The sequence below is a fragment of the Moschus berezovskii genome, chromosome 2 (assembly GCF_049115385.1).
Source record: "Moschus berezovskii isolate FMDL1 chromosome 2, NW_MosBer_1.0, whole genome shotgun sequence".
In the NCBI taxonomy this organism is placed as follows: domain Eukaryota; kingdom Metazoa; phylum Chordata; class Mammalia; order Artiodactyla; family Moschidae; genus Moschus; species Moschus berezovskii.
The window spans coordinates 113,568,821-113,587,378 of record NC_142461.1 but is presented as its reverse complement, the minus strand read 5'-3'; the positions used below and the strand labels follow the sequence as shown (position 1 = coordinate 113,587,378).

Here is an 18,558-nt window from a genome sequence, read left to right as displayed (position 1 = left end):
TGTTCCCAAATTTCTTTATCATTCTTAATCTCCTTTTCAAATATCTCCCCCTTCCCCTCACTGAGTTATCACCTATTTGGTTTCAGATATCGATACATAGATAGGTAGCTGTCTACCCACACTTCTTCCTGAGCCCCATACCTGCGGGTTTACATGACGTAAGGCCGTTCACCTCATGTGGATGCTTCATAAGTACTGCAAACTCACATGTGAAAGAGAAGCTTACCTTCCTCTCCTCCCACACCTTCCCCTCCCTTTAAAAACAACAACAAAAAAAAACACTGCTCCCTACTTTAACACACAGCACTGCCCTTTATCTACCCAGTTCCTTCCCTGAAAAACCTGCAGTGAATGAAGAATGAAAGCCATTTTTCACTACATCTACCCCTTAACCCCCTTCCTCCAGCATAACCAGTCTCTGGTGTATGTCATTACTAGTGTCATTCAGTTCAATTCAGTTGCTCAGTTGTGTCCGACTCTTTGCGACCCCATGAATCACAGCACACCAGGCCTCCCTGTCCATCACCAACTCCCAGAGTTCACTCAAACTCACCTCCATCGAGTCGGTGATGCCATCCAACCATCTCATTCTCTGTCGTCCCCTTCTCCTCCTGCCCCCAATCCCTCCCAGCATCAGAGTCTTTTCCAGTGAGTCAGCTCGTCGCATGAGGTGGCCAAAATACTGGAGCTTCACCTTTAGTATCAGTCCTTCCAATGGCATCTGGTCCCATCACTTCATGGGAAATAGATGGGGAAACAGTAGAAACGGTGTCAGACTTTATTTTTTGGGGCTCCAAAATCACTGCAGATGCTGATTGCAGCCATGAAATTAAAAGACTAGTGTCATTCAGTTCAGTTCAGTCGCTCAGTCGTGTCTGACTCTCTGCGACCCCATGAATCACAGCACGCCAGGCCTCCTTGTCCATCACTAACTCCCGGAGTTCACGCAAACTCATGTCCACAGAGTCGGTGATGCCATCCAGCCATCTCATTCTCTGTCATCCCCTTCTCCTCCCGCCTCCAGCCTTTCCCAGCATCAGAGTCTTTTCCAGTGAGTCAACTCGTCGCATGAGGTGGCCAAAGTATTGCAGTCTCATCTTTAGCATCAGTCCTTCCAAAGAACACCCAGGACTGATCTCCTTTAGAATGGACTGGTTGGATCTCCTTGCAGTCCAAGGGACTCTCAAGAGTCTTCTCCAACACCACATTTCAAAAGCATCAATTCTTCGGCGATCAGCTTTCTTCACAGTCCAACTCTCACATCCATACATGACCACGGGAAGAACTATAGCCTTGACTAGACGGATCTTTGTTGGCAAAGTAATGTCTCTGCTTTTTAATATGCTATCTAGGTTGGTCATAACTTTCCTTCCAAGGAGTAAGCGTCTTTTAATTTCTGGCTGCAATCAGCATCCGCAGTGATTTTGGAGCCCAAAAAATAAAGTCTGACACTGTTTCCCCATTTATTTCTCATGAAGTGATGGGACCAGATGCCACGATCTTTGTTTTCTTTCTGAATGTTGAGCTTCAAGCCAACCTTCTCACTCTCCTCTTTCACTTTCATCAAGAGGCTTTTGAACTAGTTCCTCTTCACTTTCTGCCATAAGGGTGGTGTCATCTGCATATCTGAGGTTATTGATATTTCTCCCAGCAATCTTGATTCCAGCTTGTGCTTCTTCCAGCCCAGCGTTCCTCATGATGTACTCCGTATATAAGTTAAATAAGCAAGGTGACAATATAACTAGTGTCATTAAGCTCTCCTAAATCGAGCAGGGACCCTTCTCTCTCTCAGCTCAAAGCCTCATTGTCTCTTATTTGCATTGCTGCTCTAATCTCCTAACCAATCACTATTTCCTGGACATTGAGTTTCTCCAGTCCATTTGTGTGTATGCTGCAGCTAGAATGGCCTTGTTAGAAAATGCAGTCTGATCATCTCACTCCCCTGCCTTATAAGCCCCAGTGGCTTTCCCATTTGCTCTTAGTTAGGATGAAGTCATAATGAAGGTCATAGTCTCACCTTAAACTTTAGTTCCTATTGAAGGCTTCCCTATTAATCTGCCTTTTATAAGCTCTTTGTAACACTTTGAGCTTCATTATGTATTGGTATAATCAGTGATTAAGACCTCAGGTTCTGAAGCCAAACAGGCTGAGTTTGAATCCTAATTCTGATTGCTGTTTACCAACTTGCTAAAGCTGAAACTGCAATACTTTGGCCACCTCATGCGACGAGTTGACTCACTGGAAAAGACTCTGATGCTGGGAAAGGTTGGGGGCGGGAGGAGAAGGGGACGACCGAGAATGAGATGGCTGGATGGCATCACTGACTCTGTGGACATGAGTTTGAGTGAACTCTGGGAGTTGGTGATAGACAGGGAGGCCTGGCGTGCTGTGATTCATGGGGTCGCGGAGAGTCGGACACGACTGAGCGACTGAACTGAACTGAAACTTTGGCTTATTGCTTTACCATCCTGTCTTCATCTGGGACTGTTTAACAGTTATATACATCATGGGATCATTGTAATGATTAAATGAACTATTGGGTAAATCACATAGAATTTTGGTGTTGAGTAAATGTAAGCTGATTAGATTGTTATTAGAAATCCTCTCTATTCAAGAGACAAGCTGTATCTAGTTCTGACTCAGGAAATTATGGGATTTGGATTCAGAGAATTGATTTCTGATCTTGGTTCAACCATGAACTAGTTTTTGTTTTGTTAACTTGTACAAGCATTAGTGTCGCCCATCAAGAGTGATCTGTGAGCCCTCTTCCACTTCTTGTTTCTTTGATTCTAATGGTAGTTTATCTGGGCACTTAAGTGTTAAGTAATCTTACCCAGGCCACAAGGTAGAAAAGAAGATCATAATAGCTCACGGTGGATCTAAAATCACCATAGGTAACACTGGCTTATCCTAAAAGTAGCCCAGCCTCTGTTGCTTCTAATAGCTTTCATGACAGTCTTCTGCCACTGCCCAGTAGTATTTCCACTGTTTCTAGTCTCACAGATAGGGGCTAAAAGAGACTTTTCTCTTGAAGAAAATCTTTACATAGAAATTAGAAAATGCAGATTGTTGGGGCCCTAATGTCTTAAATTCCTATTGTTGATTTAAATACTTAATGACAGCTCCCTCTGACCCTTCAAAGTCCTTTCATTGTTGCCGTGTCCCTTGGGAAACAAAGCATCAGATTGTAAATCAAAAAATAGACTTTGTGGAAAATATTGAATCATAAAGCTAAGAATACCATCTTAGCTTTATGGGAAGGTATACTTTGAAACTGAACTGAACTGATACTTTGAAAGATTTGTCTTACATTATAATCAGTATACACTAATGATAACTTTAGAATTTTTTACTTTTTTTTTTCTTCTTACTGTGATTGCTTGTAAGTTTTTTAATAAACTTTTCATGTTCTTTTTGCTTTCTCCTACCTGAACTTTTTTTCTTTTCTGTTGTTTAAAACTTAGCTAATGTCTGTTGGGTATTTATTGTGAATCAAGTATTATTCTAAACACTATATGTTTCACCCCATTTAATTCTCTTCAACAATCCAAACTTTGAGACTTTGTTAGCACAAAGTAACGCATCTAATAATAAGTTTATCTGACTCCAAAGTGAATATTCTTAATGACTGCATCCTTTGTGATTTCGGATCTCATGCTTTTATAATTTTGTGACAAGCAGTTTACCCCTCCTGCTTATTTTAAGGTTAAATGGATGGAGTGGAAGCCATGAACCTTCTTCCTAATAAATATGTGAGCTTTTTAAGTGTTTTCTTAAAGGAGCACTTTTTGTATACAAGTTACAGTAGAACCTAAACTATTAAGTTTCTTTCATGATATGCAGTGTTTTTTTTAAAAGAAGGAAAAGTCACCTGAAGCCTTAAAAAAATATTGATCATTATTAAGAAATAGGCTGATAATTTGAACAAACCAGTATAAAAACCTATCTTGTGATGAAATTAAGGAATAATTGCTGATATGGTGTGATAATTATATATAGTTATGTATAATTTTGTAATAAAAGTTTAGAACTTTAAAAACTAATTTTCAAACAAGTGGGGAGAAAACATGGAGTCTCTAGGAAAAGGTTGAGGAAAAAGTTTGCTTCATGCAATCCACCAAAAAAGTATTAGAGTCACCTGTTTTCCTGGCTGCTGACTGCTGCTGCCGGTATAAAGGAGAAGGTCTATGTTTTTTTTTTTTTTTTTAAAGCTTTATTGTTTTAATTCAGTATATTGGCATTTATAAAACTTGAACATGAAAATTCACATTAAGGTTTACTCTGATTTAACATGAAATTTGTATCTTGTTTCTGATAATAAATGTGCCACGGAACTATAATCTTAGCAGAGATGACTACCAAAAGTAGTATATTTTACAGTATAAAAATGTATATTCTAGTTCCATATTACTGCAAAATTATTAACCCCTCAAATAAAAGTGAGCTCTTCAGTTGGTCTTTGGTTCAAAGTCTTCTCTGTTCCTTTAATTCTAGGCTTTTGACCTTTATGAACAAAGATATGCTGCTGTGAAGATCCACCAGCTTAATAAAAGCTGGAGGGATGAGAAGAAGGAAAACTACCACAAGTAAATATTAATTCTTTGATTTTTATCAATTTTGAAAATACATTTAATGGTCATGGAGAATTAATACACTCTCCTTCTTGTAGGCATGCCTGCAGAGAGTATAGAATACACAAAGAACTGGATCACCCCAGAATAGTTAAACTCTATGACTATTTCTCCTTGGATACAGATACGTAAGTGAATGTAAACAGACTTAGTTTTTAAGAAAAGACATGTTGGCATTTGCTTCCCCTATTCTGTAGTGATGATACAAATACTAATTTGTCCATTGTGATGCTGTTATTGGCCAATATTTTGTGTCTGATTTTTTTCTCTTCTTCATTGTAGGTTTTGTACAGTGTTAGAATACTGTGAAGGCAATGACTTGGATTTCTATCTGAAGCAACATAAGTTAATGTCAGAGAAAGAAGCTAGGTCTATTGTAATGCAAATTGTAAATGCACTAAGATATCTCAATGAAATCAAACCCCCTATTATACATTATGATCTTAAGCCAGGTAATTAATAAAATTTGTCTAAGTTTTTAAGCTTTAAAGAATATAATTAGATTATCTGAAAACCTGCTTTGTGATTTAGTTTTTAAGAGACGTAGCATACTAGTAGAATCTGAAGTGTTTTTAAAATAGTGTCACTATATTTTTAAATTATATTTTAAATGTGTATTTTAATTAAAATTTTTACATATGTATATTAAATGTATTATTTATTTCCCCAAAACCAGCTTTCATAGTAAACAATGTTTTTCATCTTTGTATCATTAAATAAACTTTGTTCTTAGGAAACATCCTCCTGGTAGATGGCACAGCATGTGGAGAAATCAAAATCACCGATTTTGGTCTGTCCAAGATCATGGATGATGACAGCTATGGTGTAGATGGAATGGATCTAACTTCCCAAGGGGCAGGCACATACTGGTAAGTGTATTATTAAAAACACCAAAATTATCTAGGTCAGTGCCCAGTCTTTTTAAAGAGAATTTATTTTCATGTGCCTTAGAGATTACTGTGGTGTGATAAGGGTACTGATATGAAGTCTCTGAGTTGAGACTACTGGCATGAGCCCTCTTTTCTCATCCTGTCTTAACTGTAAATATCAGGAAACTGAGGGAAGAGAAATTTGGCATCAGTGACTACCAGCCAGAAATTCCTCATGTGGAGAATTTGTGAATCTTGTTCTGTAATGTTAGAGTGATGTTTAGTATGAATCAGTTCAGTCGCTTAGTCTTGTCTGACTCTTCGTGACCCCATGAACCGCAGCACCCCAGGCCTCCCTGTCCTTCACCAACTCCCGGAATTTACACAAACTCATGTTCATTGAATAAGTGATGCCATCCAACCATCTCATCCTCTGTCGTCCCCTTCTGCCCTCATTCTTTCCCAGCTTCAGGGTCTTTTCCAATGAGTCAGCTCTTCGCATCAGGTGGCCAAAGTATTGGAGTTTCAGCTTCAACATCAGTCCTTCCAGTGAACACTCAGGACTGATCTCCTTTAGGATGGACTGGTTGGATCTCCTTGCAGTCCAAGGGGCTCTCGAGAGTCTTCTCCAGCGCCATAGTTCAAAAGCATCAGTTCTTCTGTGCTCAGCTTTCTTTATAGTATAACTCTCACATCCATACATGACTACTGGAAAAATCATAGCCTTGACTAGACAGACCTTTGTTGGCAAAGTAACATCTCTGTTTTTTAATATGCTGTCTAGGTTGGTCATAACTTTTCTTCCAAGGAACAAGCCTCTTTTAATTTCATGGCTGCAGTCACCATCTGCAGTGATTTTGGAGCCCCAAAAAATAAAAGTCTGTCACGGTTTCCCCATCTATTTGCCATGATCTTAGTTTTCTGAATTGTTGAGCTTTAAGCCAACTTTTTCACTCTCCTCTTTCAATTTCATCAAGAGGCTCTTTAGTTCTTCTTCACTTTCTGCCATAAGGGTAGTGTCATCTGCATATCTGAGGTTATTGATATTTCTTCCAGCAATCTTGATTCCAACTTGTGCTTCATGCAGCCCAGCGTTTCTCATGATGTACTCTGCATATAAGTTAAATAAGCAGGGTGACAATACACAGCCTTGACATACTCCTTTCCCAGTTTGGAACCAGTCTGTTGTTCCACGTCCAGTTCTAACTGTTGCTTCCTGACCTGCATACAGATTTCTCAAGAGTCAGGTCAGGTGGTCTGGTATGCCCATTTCTTTCAAAATTTTCCACAGTTTATTGTGATCCACACAGTCAAAGGCTTTGGCATAGTCAATAAAGCAGAAATAGATATTTTTCTGGAACTGTCTTGCTTTTTCGATGATCCAGTGGATGTTGGCAATTTGATCTCTGGTTCCTCTGCCTTTTCTAAATCCAGCTTGAACATCTGGAAGGTCACGGTTCACATATTACTGAAGCCTGGCTTGGAGAATTTTGAGCATTACTTTACTATGAATAATAATACTTAATATAACATCTTAGCTATGAAAAGCAGTAAATATTAAGCCCTCTCTGTACAGGTTTTGTGGTTACAATTTTTGTTTGAGATGGATGTTTTGTTGATCATGAATGAGAAGAGAAATGTGGTACAATCTTGGTCTTTTGGGCTTGAGTCTAAATGAATGCCATTCTTCACAGTTACCTAGGTGTTGACAAAAATTACTTCATTGTGAATTTTCAAAAAAAGTTTATTTTTCAGAATGAATGAATTTAGCAGAAGGATTGAAATCTTAATTGGAAGGGAGATAGCTGTACTCAGCCTCACTGAGCAGGATGGTGGTTACAAACATACATGTAACTTTAGGATCTTTAAAACATAGTTAGCCTGGACAGTAGAAAATGCTACAAGTTTATATGCATTTTTACTTTTCAGAATAGGGATTAGTCACATCCATGTATTCATGTAAAGTCATGAATTATGAGCTTTAAAATTATGCTTGTGGCATTTTTTAAGGAATGTAATACAGTATGTCATAGATTTTTAAAATACATGTTTAAAGAAAATTATCATTCAAACTGGTAACTCCTTGAAGGTCAGCACCCTCAATCAGTAAGTAATCTTGAGACTTTTTTCTTTTAGCAATAAGACTCCTTTTTCACCAGAAAATCTTAGAATCCTAGTTGCTTGCTAGAACCCTAAATTCTGTGGAAAACAGCTTGAAACCATGTTCTAAGTAATAGATAATCCTTTGCAGAGACTCCCACATGCCGTTTCCCTCTCATTCTGGCTTCCCTGGCGTAGGGCAAGGCAGTGGAATTTCCCTGGCAGATGGGCATCAGGGATGCTTATGTTTAGGGTGCTCTGCAGGAAAGAGATACAGCATGGCATTTCCATGTTAGGAACCTGGAATTACACTTATAGAAACAGTGTTTCCCAAAATGGTTAGTTTCTAGTCGTATTAGTTTTTTAAGGTATGTATTTTGTAAACAATGTCTTATACAAACTTTTAGAATATGTGTCACAGTGCCTTTACAAATTGCCTTTCATCCCCTGTCAGTATCAGAAGAAAGTGAGTTTTATTTCTTCCTCCCTCTCAGGTCTCAAATACAAGCATTCACTAAATCCTGCTGGTTATTTTTCCTGAAAAGCTTTGGTATCTATTCCTATACTTTCTCTCCTTGCTTACACCTTTTTACCTTGCTTTTACCTTATACTGAGGGACAGTATAGCATAGTGTTTAAGAGCCATTCTTGTTTCAGTTACACACATAAACCCACAGAAAATACATTTTTTTCATAGAACAAACCTGGCTTTTTACTTGATTTGGAGGGAAGGAAAGGATTATATCACATACAAGTTATTGGTCATCTGTGAACATTCTGCTGAAATTTAAATGATTCTAGCATAGTGAGTATAAAACAAAAAACCACAGATTCCCATTTAGCTGTATTATTGCTTTTCAGGACTTTGTAGTTTATCCAAATTTTAGATGGGGGGAGATGCTTGCATCCTGGTGGAGCTGTTTAAATTTATTTAAAAGTTAAAAGTAAATATTACAATCTATTTTTACCTTTGTCTAAAATTATGACTTTGTAAATTAAAAAGATAGTATTTTTGAATGCTCCATATATTTCTGCTGCTGTTACCATTAAAAAACTGCACAAAGATTAATGAGTTAATGTAACAGAGGTCCCTGGAGGGAAGCAGAGAAGGTTTGTGATAGTTGGACTGGACAGGTCTTGAAGAAAGAGTGGTTACTGTGTCATATAAGTCGCTTCAGTCCTAACTTCTTGTGACGCTATGGACTGTAGCCTACCAGGCTCCTCTGTCCATGGGACTCTCCAGGCAAGAATACTGGAGTGGGTTGCCATGCCGTTCTCTAGAGAATCTTCCTAATCCAGGGTTTGAAACCCCCATCTCCTGCATTGCAGGCAGATTCTTTAACCTCTGAACCCCTGGGGAAGCCCAGACTGGGGTAAAAGCAAGCATAAAAGGTTCTCATATTCAGAAGCATGTGGGGAAGCACAGTGTGGGGACCAAATGAATTGGCTTTGCCTGGCCAGTTTGAGCGGAGAAGGCACCACACTCCAGTACTCTTGCCTGGAAAATCCCAGGGACGGAGGAGCCTGGTAGGCTGCAGTTCATGGGGTTGCTAAGAGTCAGACATGGCTGAGCGACTACACTTTCACTTTCATGCACTAGAGAAGGAAATGGCAACCCACTCCAGTGTTCTTGCCTGGAGAATCCCATGGACAGAGGAATCTGGTAAGCTGCCATCTGTGGGGTTGCACAGAGTCGGACACGACTGAAGCAACTTAGCAGCAGCAGCTAGTTTAGGGGGTCAGGGGAAGAGATTTTGGAAATTTAATTTGCTGCTAACCTAAGGTTTTTTGTTACAAGCAAGAGATTCAAGGTCTTACCTTGTTAGTGAGTGATGTTGAGGTTCTTTAAACAAAAGTATACTGGCTGATCAGATGTGTGTTTTAGGAAGAGTTTGAACATTGGTGAAGAGGGGGATATTTTTGTCCTGCTGCTGCTGCTAAGTCACTTCAGTCGTGTCCGACTCTGTGTGACCCCATAGACGGAAGCCCACCAGGCTCCCCCTTCCCTGGGATTCTCCAGGCAAGAACACCGGAATGGGTTGCCATTTCCTTCTCCAATGTGTGAAAGTGAAAAGTGAAAGTGAAGTCGCTCAGTCGTGTCCGACCCTTAGCAACCCCATGGACTGCAGCCTACCAGGCTCCTCCATCCATGGGATTTTCTAGGCAAGAGTACTGGAGTTTTTGTCCTAGTGGATACTTACTCAGAACACTAGTTTTTAACGGTAATTTGCCATTTCTATAGATAATACACATTTATAATTGACCCTTAAACATGCAGGGATGAGGGGCACCAGCCCTCTATCTACACAGTCAAAAATCTGAGAGTAGCTTAAAGAGTTGCCCTTCATATATGTGGTTCCTTCAAAGGCCCGAAACTCACCGAACCAGGGATTGTGTAGTGCTGTAGTATTTACTAAAAAAAAAAAAATCCTCATGCAAGTGGACCCATGCAGTTCTAACCTTTGTTGTTAAAGGGTTAACTGTATCTTACACACTTTATCACAAAGTTGTTTGTTTTGGCGCTAGAGTCAGATGATACAAATGCTTTAAAAGTTTAGGACATCCTTCAATGTATAGATAAAATGAAAGTTCTAAGATTTTACAAGTTACAAGTTTAAGTTATAAATTGTTAATATCCTTTCCTTTTTTCTGTTTTCCTTCCTCCCCCTTCCCCAAACTAGGTATTTACCGCCTGAGTGTTTTGTAGTTGGAAAGGAACCACCAAAGATTTCCAACAAGGTTGACGTGTGGTCAGTTGGAGTCATCTTCTTTCAATGTCTTTATGGTAGAAAGGTAAGTTAAAGTATAGTAGATTCAGCTATATGGAGAGAAGGTGAATTTTCTCTTCTTGAAGTTTCATTAATTTGAAGTCAGTTTAGTCAAGAATTCCAAGAATGGAGACCTGGTTGAGGCAGGAACAACAACAGCAACAAACCCCAAATAACCGTTTATTTGGGGTTAGGAACAGCCTGGGAAGCAATAATCCAAGAAAGCCCTTGAACTGTGTTGCAGCTCTGCACAGAGGAGGGAGGGGTGCTTATAGGCAAAAAACTGCAAAGTTACATAAATGGTCAAGAATTAGGATTGGAGTTGGCCAGAAGTAAGGGTGCTGTTTACATAGTTGCAAAGTGGGGACGACTTCCAAACTGCAACGTTGCAGCTAGCATTTGCTAATTGGTTTTGAAAACAACTAGTAGTGTCCTTTGGTTTGCTACAGTTTGGAAAGTTCAGGTTTTCTGTGATGCAGGAATGTGTCTGAAACCACATCCACAGTGGGTACCCAGCTCCATTTTGGATTCCTGAACCACAGTTACCTTAATTTTTTTAGGTGATCTTAAATATATCATCACCTACTAAAATTTTTATGGATCAGAATTACTTTAATGTCACAGCAGCCTCTTAACACCGCTGATGTTTCTGTAGTGTTAGGAATAATGTATTCAAAACTGTTTCCTTCACTTTCTCACATCCTCTACCCCATTCTCCCCCAGCCCCCCAAAACACACATTTGGCCTGAGCATGCTTCCCCCTGTGCTTCCTCAGGGAAGTTCTGTCAAACTTAGTCCTAATGTTTTTCAAACTTCTCTTTATATTGAAGTCAGAACTACAAACTACCATGGATATGGGTACCTTATCCCATTCAGTCCCTTCCATCAGTGTGAAAAGTGATCCAGGGACTGCATGTTAGGACCAAATACAGAGCTGTTTCGTTTAACTTAATTTGTCATACTCAAGATGTTTTACTCTGGACTTTTCACAGATGTTTCCACTACTTTTCAAACTAGTTTTAACTGTATTAAACTAAAGGACACCACTAGCTGTTTTCAAAACCATATCTGCTAGCACGTGCCAGCTGCAACCTTGTAGTTTCTTCTACTAAGAAGTAGTTCTTAAACATTTTAAACACTCAATAAAATATTTAATGTTTTCATCTTAATTGCTTATTTATAGTGTTTTGGCTATGTTGAGGATTGATCAGATGGTCTTTCTCAGCCTGCTATCAATTATAGCCTATGAGAATACATCCCAACTTGCAAGTAACTAAGATTTTTTAAAACACAAATCATTTGCACTGCAGGGATTCAGTGATAATATGTTTAAATGTTTTGTGAGATAAATTTCTCAACATTTTATTAATTTCTTTTAAAGCCATTTGGTCACAATCAGTCTCAGCAAGACATTCTTCAAGAAAATACGATCTTAAAAGCCACTGATGTCCAGTTTCCTGTAAAACCTGTTGTAAGCAGTGAAGCAAAGGTACCAAATTTATGTAAATAAATTTTGTGAAGTAATTTTTTATTTCATAAGTTGTGGTTAAAACAAGGTAAACATTTGTTAATAGGTAAAGCAAAAGGGACTGCAGCCACAGGCAAGTCTATCCAATAGGGGCTGGTGATTTGCTCTGAAGAAGAGCTGCTTAGGCCTTTGGTTGTGATAGTTTTTAAGGACCCAAATACAGTCCATGATTTCTTTTAAGAAGGCAGGCTAAGGAGACCATAATCTGTTATTATATTTACATAAAGTTCAAAAGACAAAATTCAGCTATGTTGTTTAGAAGTCAGATAGCTATTACTGCAGTAGACTGGGACAGAGGCAGTGCCTGTGACCAAAAGTGGGCATGAAGAGCCTTAGGAGGTTCTGATAAAGTTCTTTTTCTTGATTCATTTGCCAGTTATATAGCTATATTCATTTTGTACTGTATGCTCAATAGGGAGAAAATATTACAGCAAAAAATGGCATCATTCTCTTGGCTAAACTAAATTAACAGTAAAGTGGAATGACTGTTTTATGGAAGACAAATTTCAGAAAAAGATGACTGTGGAGTTTTGTAGGGAGAAATGCAGTATTCCATATTCAACACAGTTTACAGGCATACCCCAGAGACAGCATGGGTCCAATTATATCTATACCACTGCAATAAGGTGAATATTACAATAAAGGAAGTCACACACAATTTTTGGTTTTCTGGTGCACATAAAATTACGTTTTACATGATAATGTTGTCTAATAATTAGTGCAGTAGAATTATACCTAAAAAAATAATGTACATACCTTAATTAAAAATACTTGCTTGCTAAAAACTGCTAAAGAGACATCATCTGAACCTTCAGCCAGCCTTTTTGCTGGTGGATGGCCTTTCTTGCTGTTGATGGCTGCTGACTGATCACGATGGTGATGCTGAGGCAGTTTCACGTTGCTGGGACTCTTCCTTTCATGAACAGTTTCTTTGTACCATACAGTGCTTTTGAGAGAAGTTCTACTGTTGAGTAAAATGATTTCAAAATTGAGTCAATCCTCTCAAACCCTGCCACTACCTTATGAAACTAAGTTTATTTAATATTCTAAATCCTTTGTTGTCATTTCAGCAATTAAACTTGCGGTCTTATATGGGTGCAGTTCATGGCATCCCCCAAACAATTACAGAAGTAACAAGTCACTGATGACCACCACAAATAAATCATGATGCAAAGTCAAAACCTGCTAGGATTACCAAATGTGACAGAGTGAGCACATGCTGTTCGAAAAATGGTGCCAATAGGTTTGTTTGACGCAGGGTTGCCACAAACCTTCATGAAATTTGAAAAAAACAAAAACACAATATTTGCAAAGTGGAATAGAACAAGGTATGCCTGTACTGGAAGTCCTAGCCAGAATGGTTAGGCATGAAAAAGAAATAAGAGGCATATAAATCAGAAAGGAAGAAGTAAAACTGTCACTATTGGTAGACAAAGGTTTTTATATATAAAATAATATTAAAGATGTAGACCAGAAAAAGCAGCAGCAAGAACTCAGATATTGTATACCAGCATTTACAATAATTAAAAGTGGAAACAACCCAGTATCAACAGATAAAGGGGTAAACAAAATGTAGCATATACATGCAATAAAGGAACGAAATTCTGATGCATGCTACAACATGAATGACTAAACATCATGCTAAGGGAAAGACACAAAAGGACGACTATTGTATGATTCCACTCACATAAGGTGCTTAGAATAGCTACATCATAAAAGAACATACTGGTTACCAAGGGCTGGGGGAATGGGGAGTAGGAAGATATTGCTTAATGGGTGCACAGTGCAGTTTCAGATTATGAAAAAGTTCTCCAGATGGATAGTGGTGATAGTGTACTGCAGTGTGAGTGTACTTAATGTCACTGAATTGTATACTCGGGTTAGAAATGCTCATTTTTATGTTATGTATACCTTAATCTCCATAAAAAATTTTTTAAACAAAATACAGCTTTCCAGCAATAAGTGGTAGCAATAATATTTAGTACTGTGAACTACTAGAGGTTGAGAGTTGTATTTGCAGTAATTTTATAGCTAGTTTTTTTTAATGTGAACCCCCAGTGAAATGAAATCTATTTTCTGAAATGTGTCCATCATCTGTAGTATTCAGTTGACTAATACTTAGAAAAGATTTTAATTGCTGACTCTTTTTTTCTTTAAGGCCTTCATAAGACGCTGTTTGGCATACCGAAAAGAAGATAGGTTTGATGTGCACCAGCTGGCAAATGACCCCTACCTTCTCCCACACATGAGAAGATCCAATTCTTCAGGCAACTTACACATGGCTGGGCTGACGGCATCCCCCACACCCCCTTCTTCGAGCATAATTACTTACTGACTTTCCTACAAAATCGGCATGAAGTCTTTGAATTGCTTCCAGATGCACACTTGAGTTTGAGAGCTTTTGAGTGTTTTTGTTGTTTTCTTTTTTACACAGGATATGGTTGAGAACTGTTTGTGAACTGAAGTTCTTCATAGAGTCGTTTGTATGAGAGTGGATCACGGACCCTAAATAAATGTACAGTTCTGACTGTAACCTTAAGCAGTGAAAGGTGACTGCCTGTTGCACAGAAACAGGAATACCATGTTAAAGAAAAGTGGTTTTTGTTGGGAAGGGGAACACTGTAAATAACGTTTATAATACTTCAGTACATTTGGTTGTTACTTGAGAGTTCTAATACGAAGGGTAGTTTTTCATTATTTAAAAACACATGGAAAGTGAGACATATTTCAAACACAAGAACTATATACAGTGCCTGGATACATTATTCAGCATTCAGCAGTTTATCTGCTGCAACCAAAGTAAGAACGGAATGACAGTGACAGTTGAACAGGATGTGAGAATCTTTGGGCAAAGTTATTAGACTTTGTCATTTGCCTATTCTGGCTTTTACCAGGGTGTACCTCGAAATCACTTGTCTGCTCTTTTCACTGGTTATGTTAAAGGGAGAGCTGTTCCTAAATACTTTAGACCTCTGACAAAGTGCGCTGCTTATTTTGAAATCAATTGAAGTCACTAAATTATGGTATGTCCAGTGTTCTCAACATGTTAGAACTGTTAACAGGTATTTTTATTTTGTTACCAGGCCTTGTTCATTCAAACAAGTGACAATATATAACCAAATGCAGGCCAGTTCTATGCAGGATAATGATAAATTCCCTTCTAGCTCTATTGTAAATTGTTGTACAGATGTCATATTTCAACTAGCAAGTTTCAGCAGCTTATTCTTGTACAAATGTTTAAAAATATGGCTTTTCTAATTGGATATTGTATTTTTTTTAAGTCTTCTTGAAGGCGCTTTAATTGCTGCTAAATGGTGTTGCTTCTTTGCTAAAAAAATCAAATGACCTCCTTAAAAGGTGCAAGTTGACTGTACATCATAGAAAGATTATTAAAAGAAGGCATTTGTTAACAATCAAGGCATGTAAAAATGATCCATGTTGGACATAAAGAGTTCTTGAAATCAGTTTCTTGATTTCTAGGGCTGTGGGAGCACATATGTAATAGATTTATAAATTGTTCATGGTAATTCTACATTTCTAGCAGGTTCTAATCAGCAAGGTGGGATGACAGTCCCTTAAACAAGTTTCTTGCGGTTTGTACAGATTTGTTAAAATGTGAACATTTTCTAACTGCCTTGTATGGTGGAAACCGTTATTTTTCAGGATGCTGTATTTCACTCCTTTAAGAAATTTCTTTATCATCACATTCATAATGCTGATTCTTACATGTAAATTGTCCATGTTGCTGAAAAAGGAGGCTATGTTTAACACAGATTCTCCTTAATATTGTACAGTAGTTAAACGGTGGCTCTAATTTCTGATATTGCAAGCCATTTTGTTCTTTCATTGTACATAGACACATTGTCTCTTTAAGATGCTGCTGAAATTGTAGAGAATGTAGCCAAAACAGTAATAAACAATGACAGTTAAAATTTAAAGACTATGAAATTACATTTGAAGGGAGCTTTCAAGACTTAGGACATTGACTGGGCTCCTTAAGAATCAGCTGAATAAATTCTTGAAGTATACTTCAAGATAAGTATGAAGGGGTTTCAAGCTGTTAAAGTATGCCTAATAACCATTATCAAGGCTAATCCTAGGTAAGTAACACTTAGCCCTATTGGGAATGGCTTAAGGGCTGTACCTATTCCTCTGTAGATCAAGATAGAAATCCTATTTTTAAAAAATATTGACATAGTAATGGAATGTCAGCATTAATTGAGTGCTTTAGGTGCTGTCTGCAAATTTTTCAGTTTTGTTGTTTGAGTTTTCATCCTTTTGAATCCTAAACAGTTACTATAATGAACATGGTATTTATTTAAAGTCCCCAATTAAAATACCCAGTTTTGGTTAAAATTTTAGTGAGGTATATAAGTGGATGTGTACATCTGAGATTGAAGAAGAGGTACAGACTTAGATCACTGGCCTTTATCATATTATTTTCAAATAAATGGAAGTGACTGCTACTGTCAAAATGCAGAAGAGGAGGGGAATAAGCCATAAAATAAAATTGCTTCCCTGGGCTTAGGTAATCATCTGTTTAGAATCCAAGGTGTGTAAGTGATAAGCCAGCTTTGAGACCCTCTGTTCCACTTAAAGTTTTTCCGAAGAAATGACACAGCTTTGGGATAGTATAGTATGCTCCTACCCCAGCAAGTACAAGATAGCTAACTGAACCAAAGTGAGAATTGTTACCTTTACCTGGGACACTAGTATTTATCACTAATTTCAGTCACGCTGGTAATCTTTTACTCTAGCTTTTGCGGCTTAAATTGTTTTTTGGTCTCCCAGATTCTATCCTCAGAATTAAAGCATTTCCTTTACCCTTAGACAGTAGCCAAGGTCTCCTCCCTTTAAGAAGCACTGCAAGGTAAATGTATAGTGTTTGCATATAATTTAAAATATTTCTCGGCTATGAATTAGCTTTAGTGCATGCATGTTGAGAGGAAGTAAGTATAGAAACCACACTATTAAGTCTGGAGTTGGGTAGATACTTGGTTATTTTTCAAAAGTGAAGTTTTAAGTTTATTTTTTACTTACTGGCTGCCATCCCCTTCTCCTAAAAAAATAATTTTCAATTTAAATGGTACATAAAATGTGAACAGATACTTCTACAAATACCTCATTACATGAAACCAAAATAGTAGACTTTCAGTGAAACAAATTTAAAGAGTATATTGTGTGTTTTGCTGTTGTTACTTATTAAATACAGTAATGCTGATTGCCATCAGATGTTATTAGCTATGTTTTGCAGCAGTAGTGCAGACTATCCAGTCCTATTAGATTGTGAGTTTACTTTTAGAATTTACATTACTATTTGATTTGTGTGTGGAAAAGGGAGACTTACTCTTACACATATTTTAACATCACACTGGCACGCCTTAAAATAATCCCACTTTAAATTTTGACATGTTATCTGATCATTTTCCTCCCAAATATACTAAACTTTAATGTTCTTAAGGCTTAATTTATTTAAAAATTATTTTAGCGGCTAACTTTAAAATAAAATTATTAGAACTCTAGTTCTTGGGTTTCAGGAATTCTGTAAAAGTCTTAGAATTTCTACAACTTTCCGTTGATTTAAATTATAACATACATATCTCCGTTTACCTTCCCCTGCTTTCATTTCCCTCCTCTACTTTTTTTGAAAATTCTTCTCATTGAGAATTCTTGGATTTTTGAATGGGAAAGATTTGAATAAATGTGTATAGACTAACTTCAAAACAACTGCATAGGGCCAGAGGTTAACTCAGAGGACTTATCTTTCATTAGGATCAAGATGCACGGTTTTCACCAGGAAATTCTCACTCATTTAACATACTAGAAATGTATATTACCTACATACATATGACAGTTTTAAAAAGGCAATAGCAATAATACTGGTTAAGAACCCAGTTTAGAACCGGGTTCTTTGGGTTTAAATGTTGACTGCCATTTACTGCCACTGTGTTTCAATTTCCTCATCTGAAAATGAGTGTAACAGTACCTACCACACAAAGCGGTTGCAAGGAATAAATGAGTTCATGCACATAAAGCACTTAGAACCACACCCAGCTCATTGTAATACCAGGTGTATAAAGCTATTATTCTCCTTTAAGACTCAAAGGTTATTCTGTTGTTTTTATCCTACATATGTATTCCACTTTGCTTCCTGTGAAATACTATTTCCCCCTTAAGAAACAAGTTCTATAGTATTTTTTAAGTGTTTTAAATGATTAGATTACCTGAAGAGGGAAGGTGGTGGAGTGTAGCAACAACAGCAGCAAAAAGTAACTTTGTCTCAACTGTAGTTACCAAAAGGATCACACTCTAACCATTTAGGCTATTTCATCAGAGGAAATTCTACCATACATCCCAGATAGTACAAGTCATCTGAGGTAGAATAGGTACTGTTATACAAGTTTTACAGAGGAAAAACATTTGGAGAAAAGAAATAACTTGGTAAGACCACGTTAACTAGTAAATGACATCAGAACTTAAAGCACAGCTCCTGGAGTTCTAATTCTAAAGCAAGGTTCTTACTATGCTAACATCTTGCTTTGTTAGAACACATTAGTGTGTTAAATCATAATTGTTCAAAATAACAACAATGAACAAATACAACTGTCACCATGAAAGAGCAATATAAAGAATTCTTCAGTTGTTAGATCAGGAATGCTGTCT

At 37.6% G+C, this 18,558-nt stretch overlaps 2 protein-coding genes across 2 annotated transcripts in view; one reads left to right on the top strand and one right to left on the bottom strand.

Moving 5' to 3' along the window:
* The window catches only part of TLK1 (tousled like kinase 1), a 193,612-nt gene extending 175,618 nt beyond the window's left edge, over nucleotides 1–17,994 (top strand). The window contains exons 15-21 of the mRNA XM_055398215.2: nucleotides 4,495–4,586; nucleotides 4,670–4,759; nucleotides 4,914–5,083; nucleotides 5,365–5,500; nucleotides 10,281–10,392; nucleotides 11,749–11,856; nucleotides 14,054–17,994. Of these exons, the coding sequence (XP_055254190.1) occupies nucleotides 4,495–4,586; nucleotides 4,670–4,759; nucleotides 4,914–5,083; nucleotides 5,365–5,500; nucleotides 10,281–10,392; nucleotides 11,749–11,856; nucleotides 14,054–14,230 (885 nt within the window). The 3' untranslated portion in view covers nucleotides 14,231–17,994. The remainder of the gene's footprint in view (nucleotides 1–4,494; nucleotides 4,587–4,669; nucleotides 4,760–4,913; nucleotides 5,084–5,364; nucleotides 5,501–10,280; nucleotides 10,393–11,748; nucleotides 11,857–14,053) is intronic.
* Nucleotides 1–18,558, bottom strand: part of LOC148778589 (uncharacterized) — a 101,519-nt gene that overhangs the window by 10,094 nt on the left and 72,867 nt on the right. Inside the window, exon 5 of the mRNA XM_088830022.1 lies at nucleotides 12,652–12,859. Coding sequence (XP_088686148.1) covers nucleotides 12,652–12,859 — 208 coding nt within the window. The remainder of the gene's footprint in view (nucleotides 1–12,651; nucleotides 12,860–18,558) is intronic.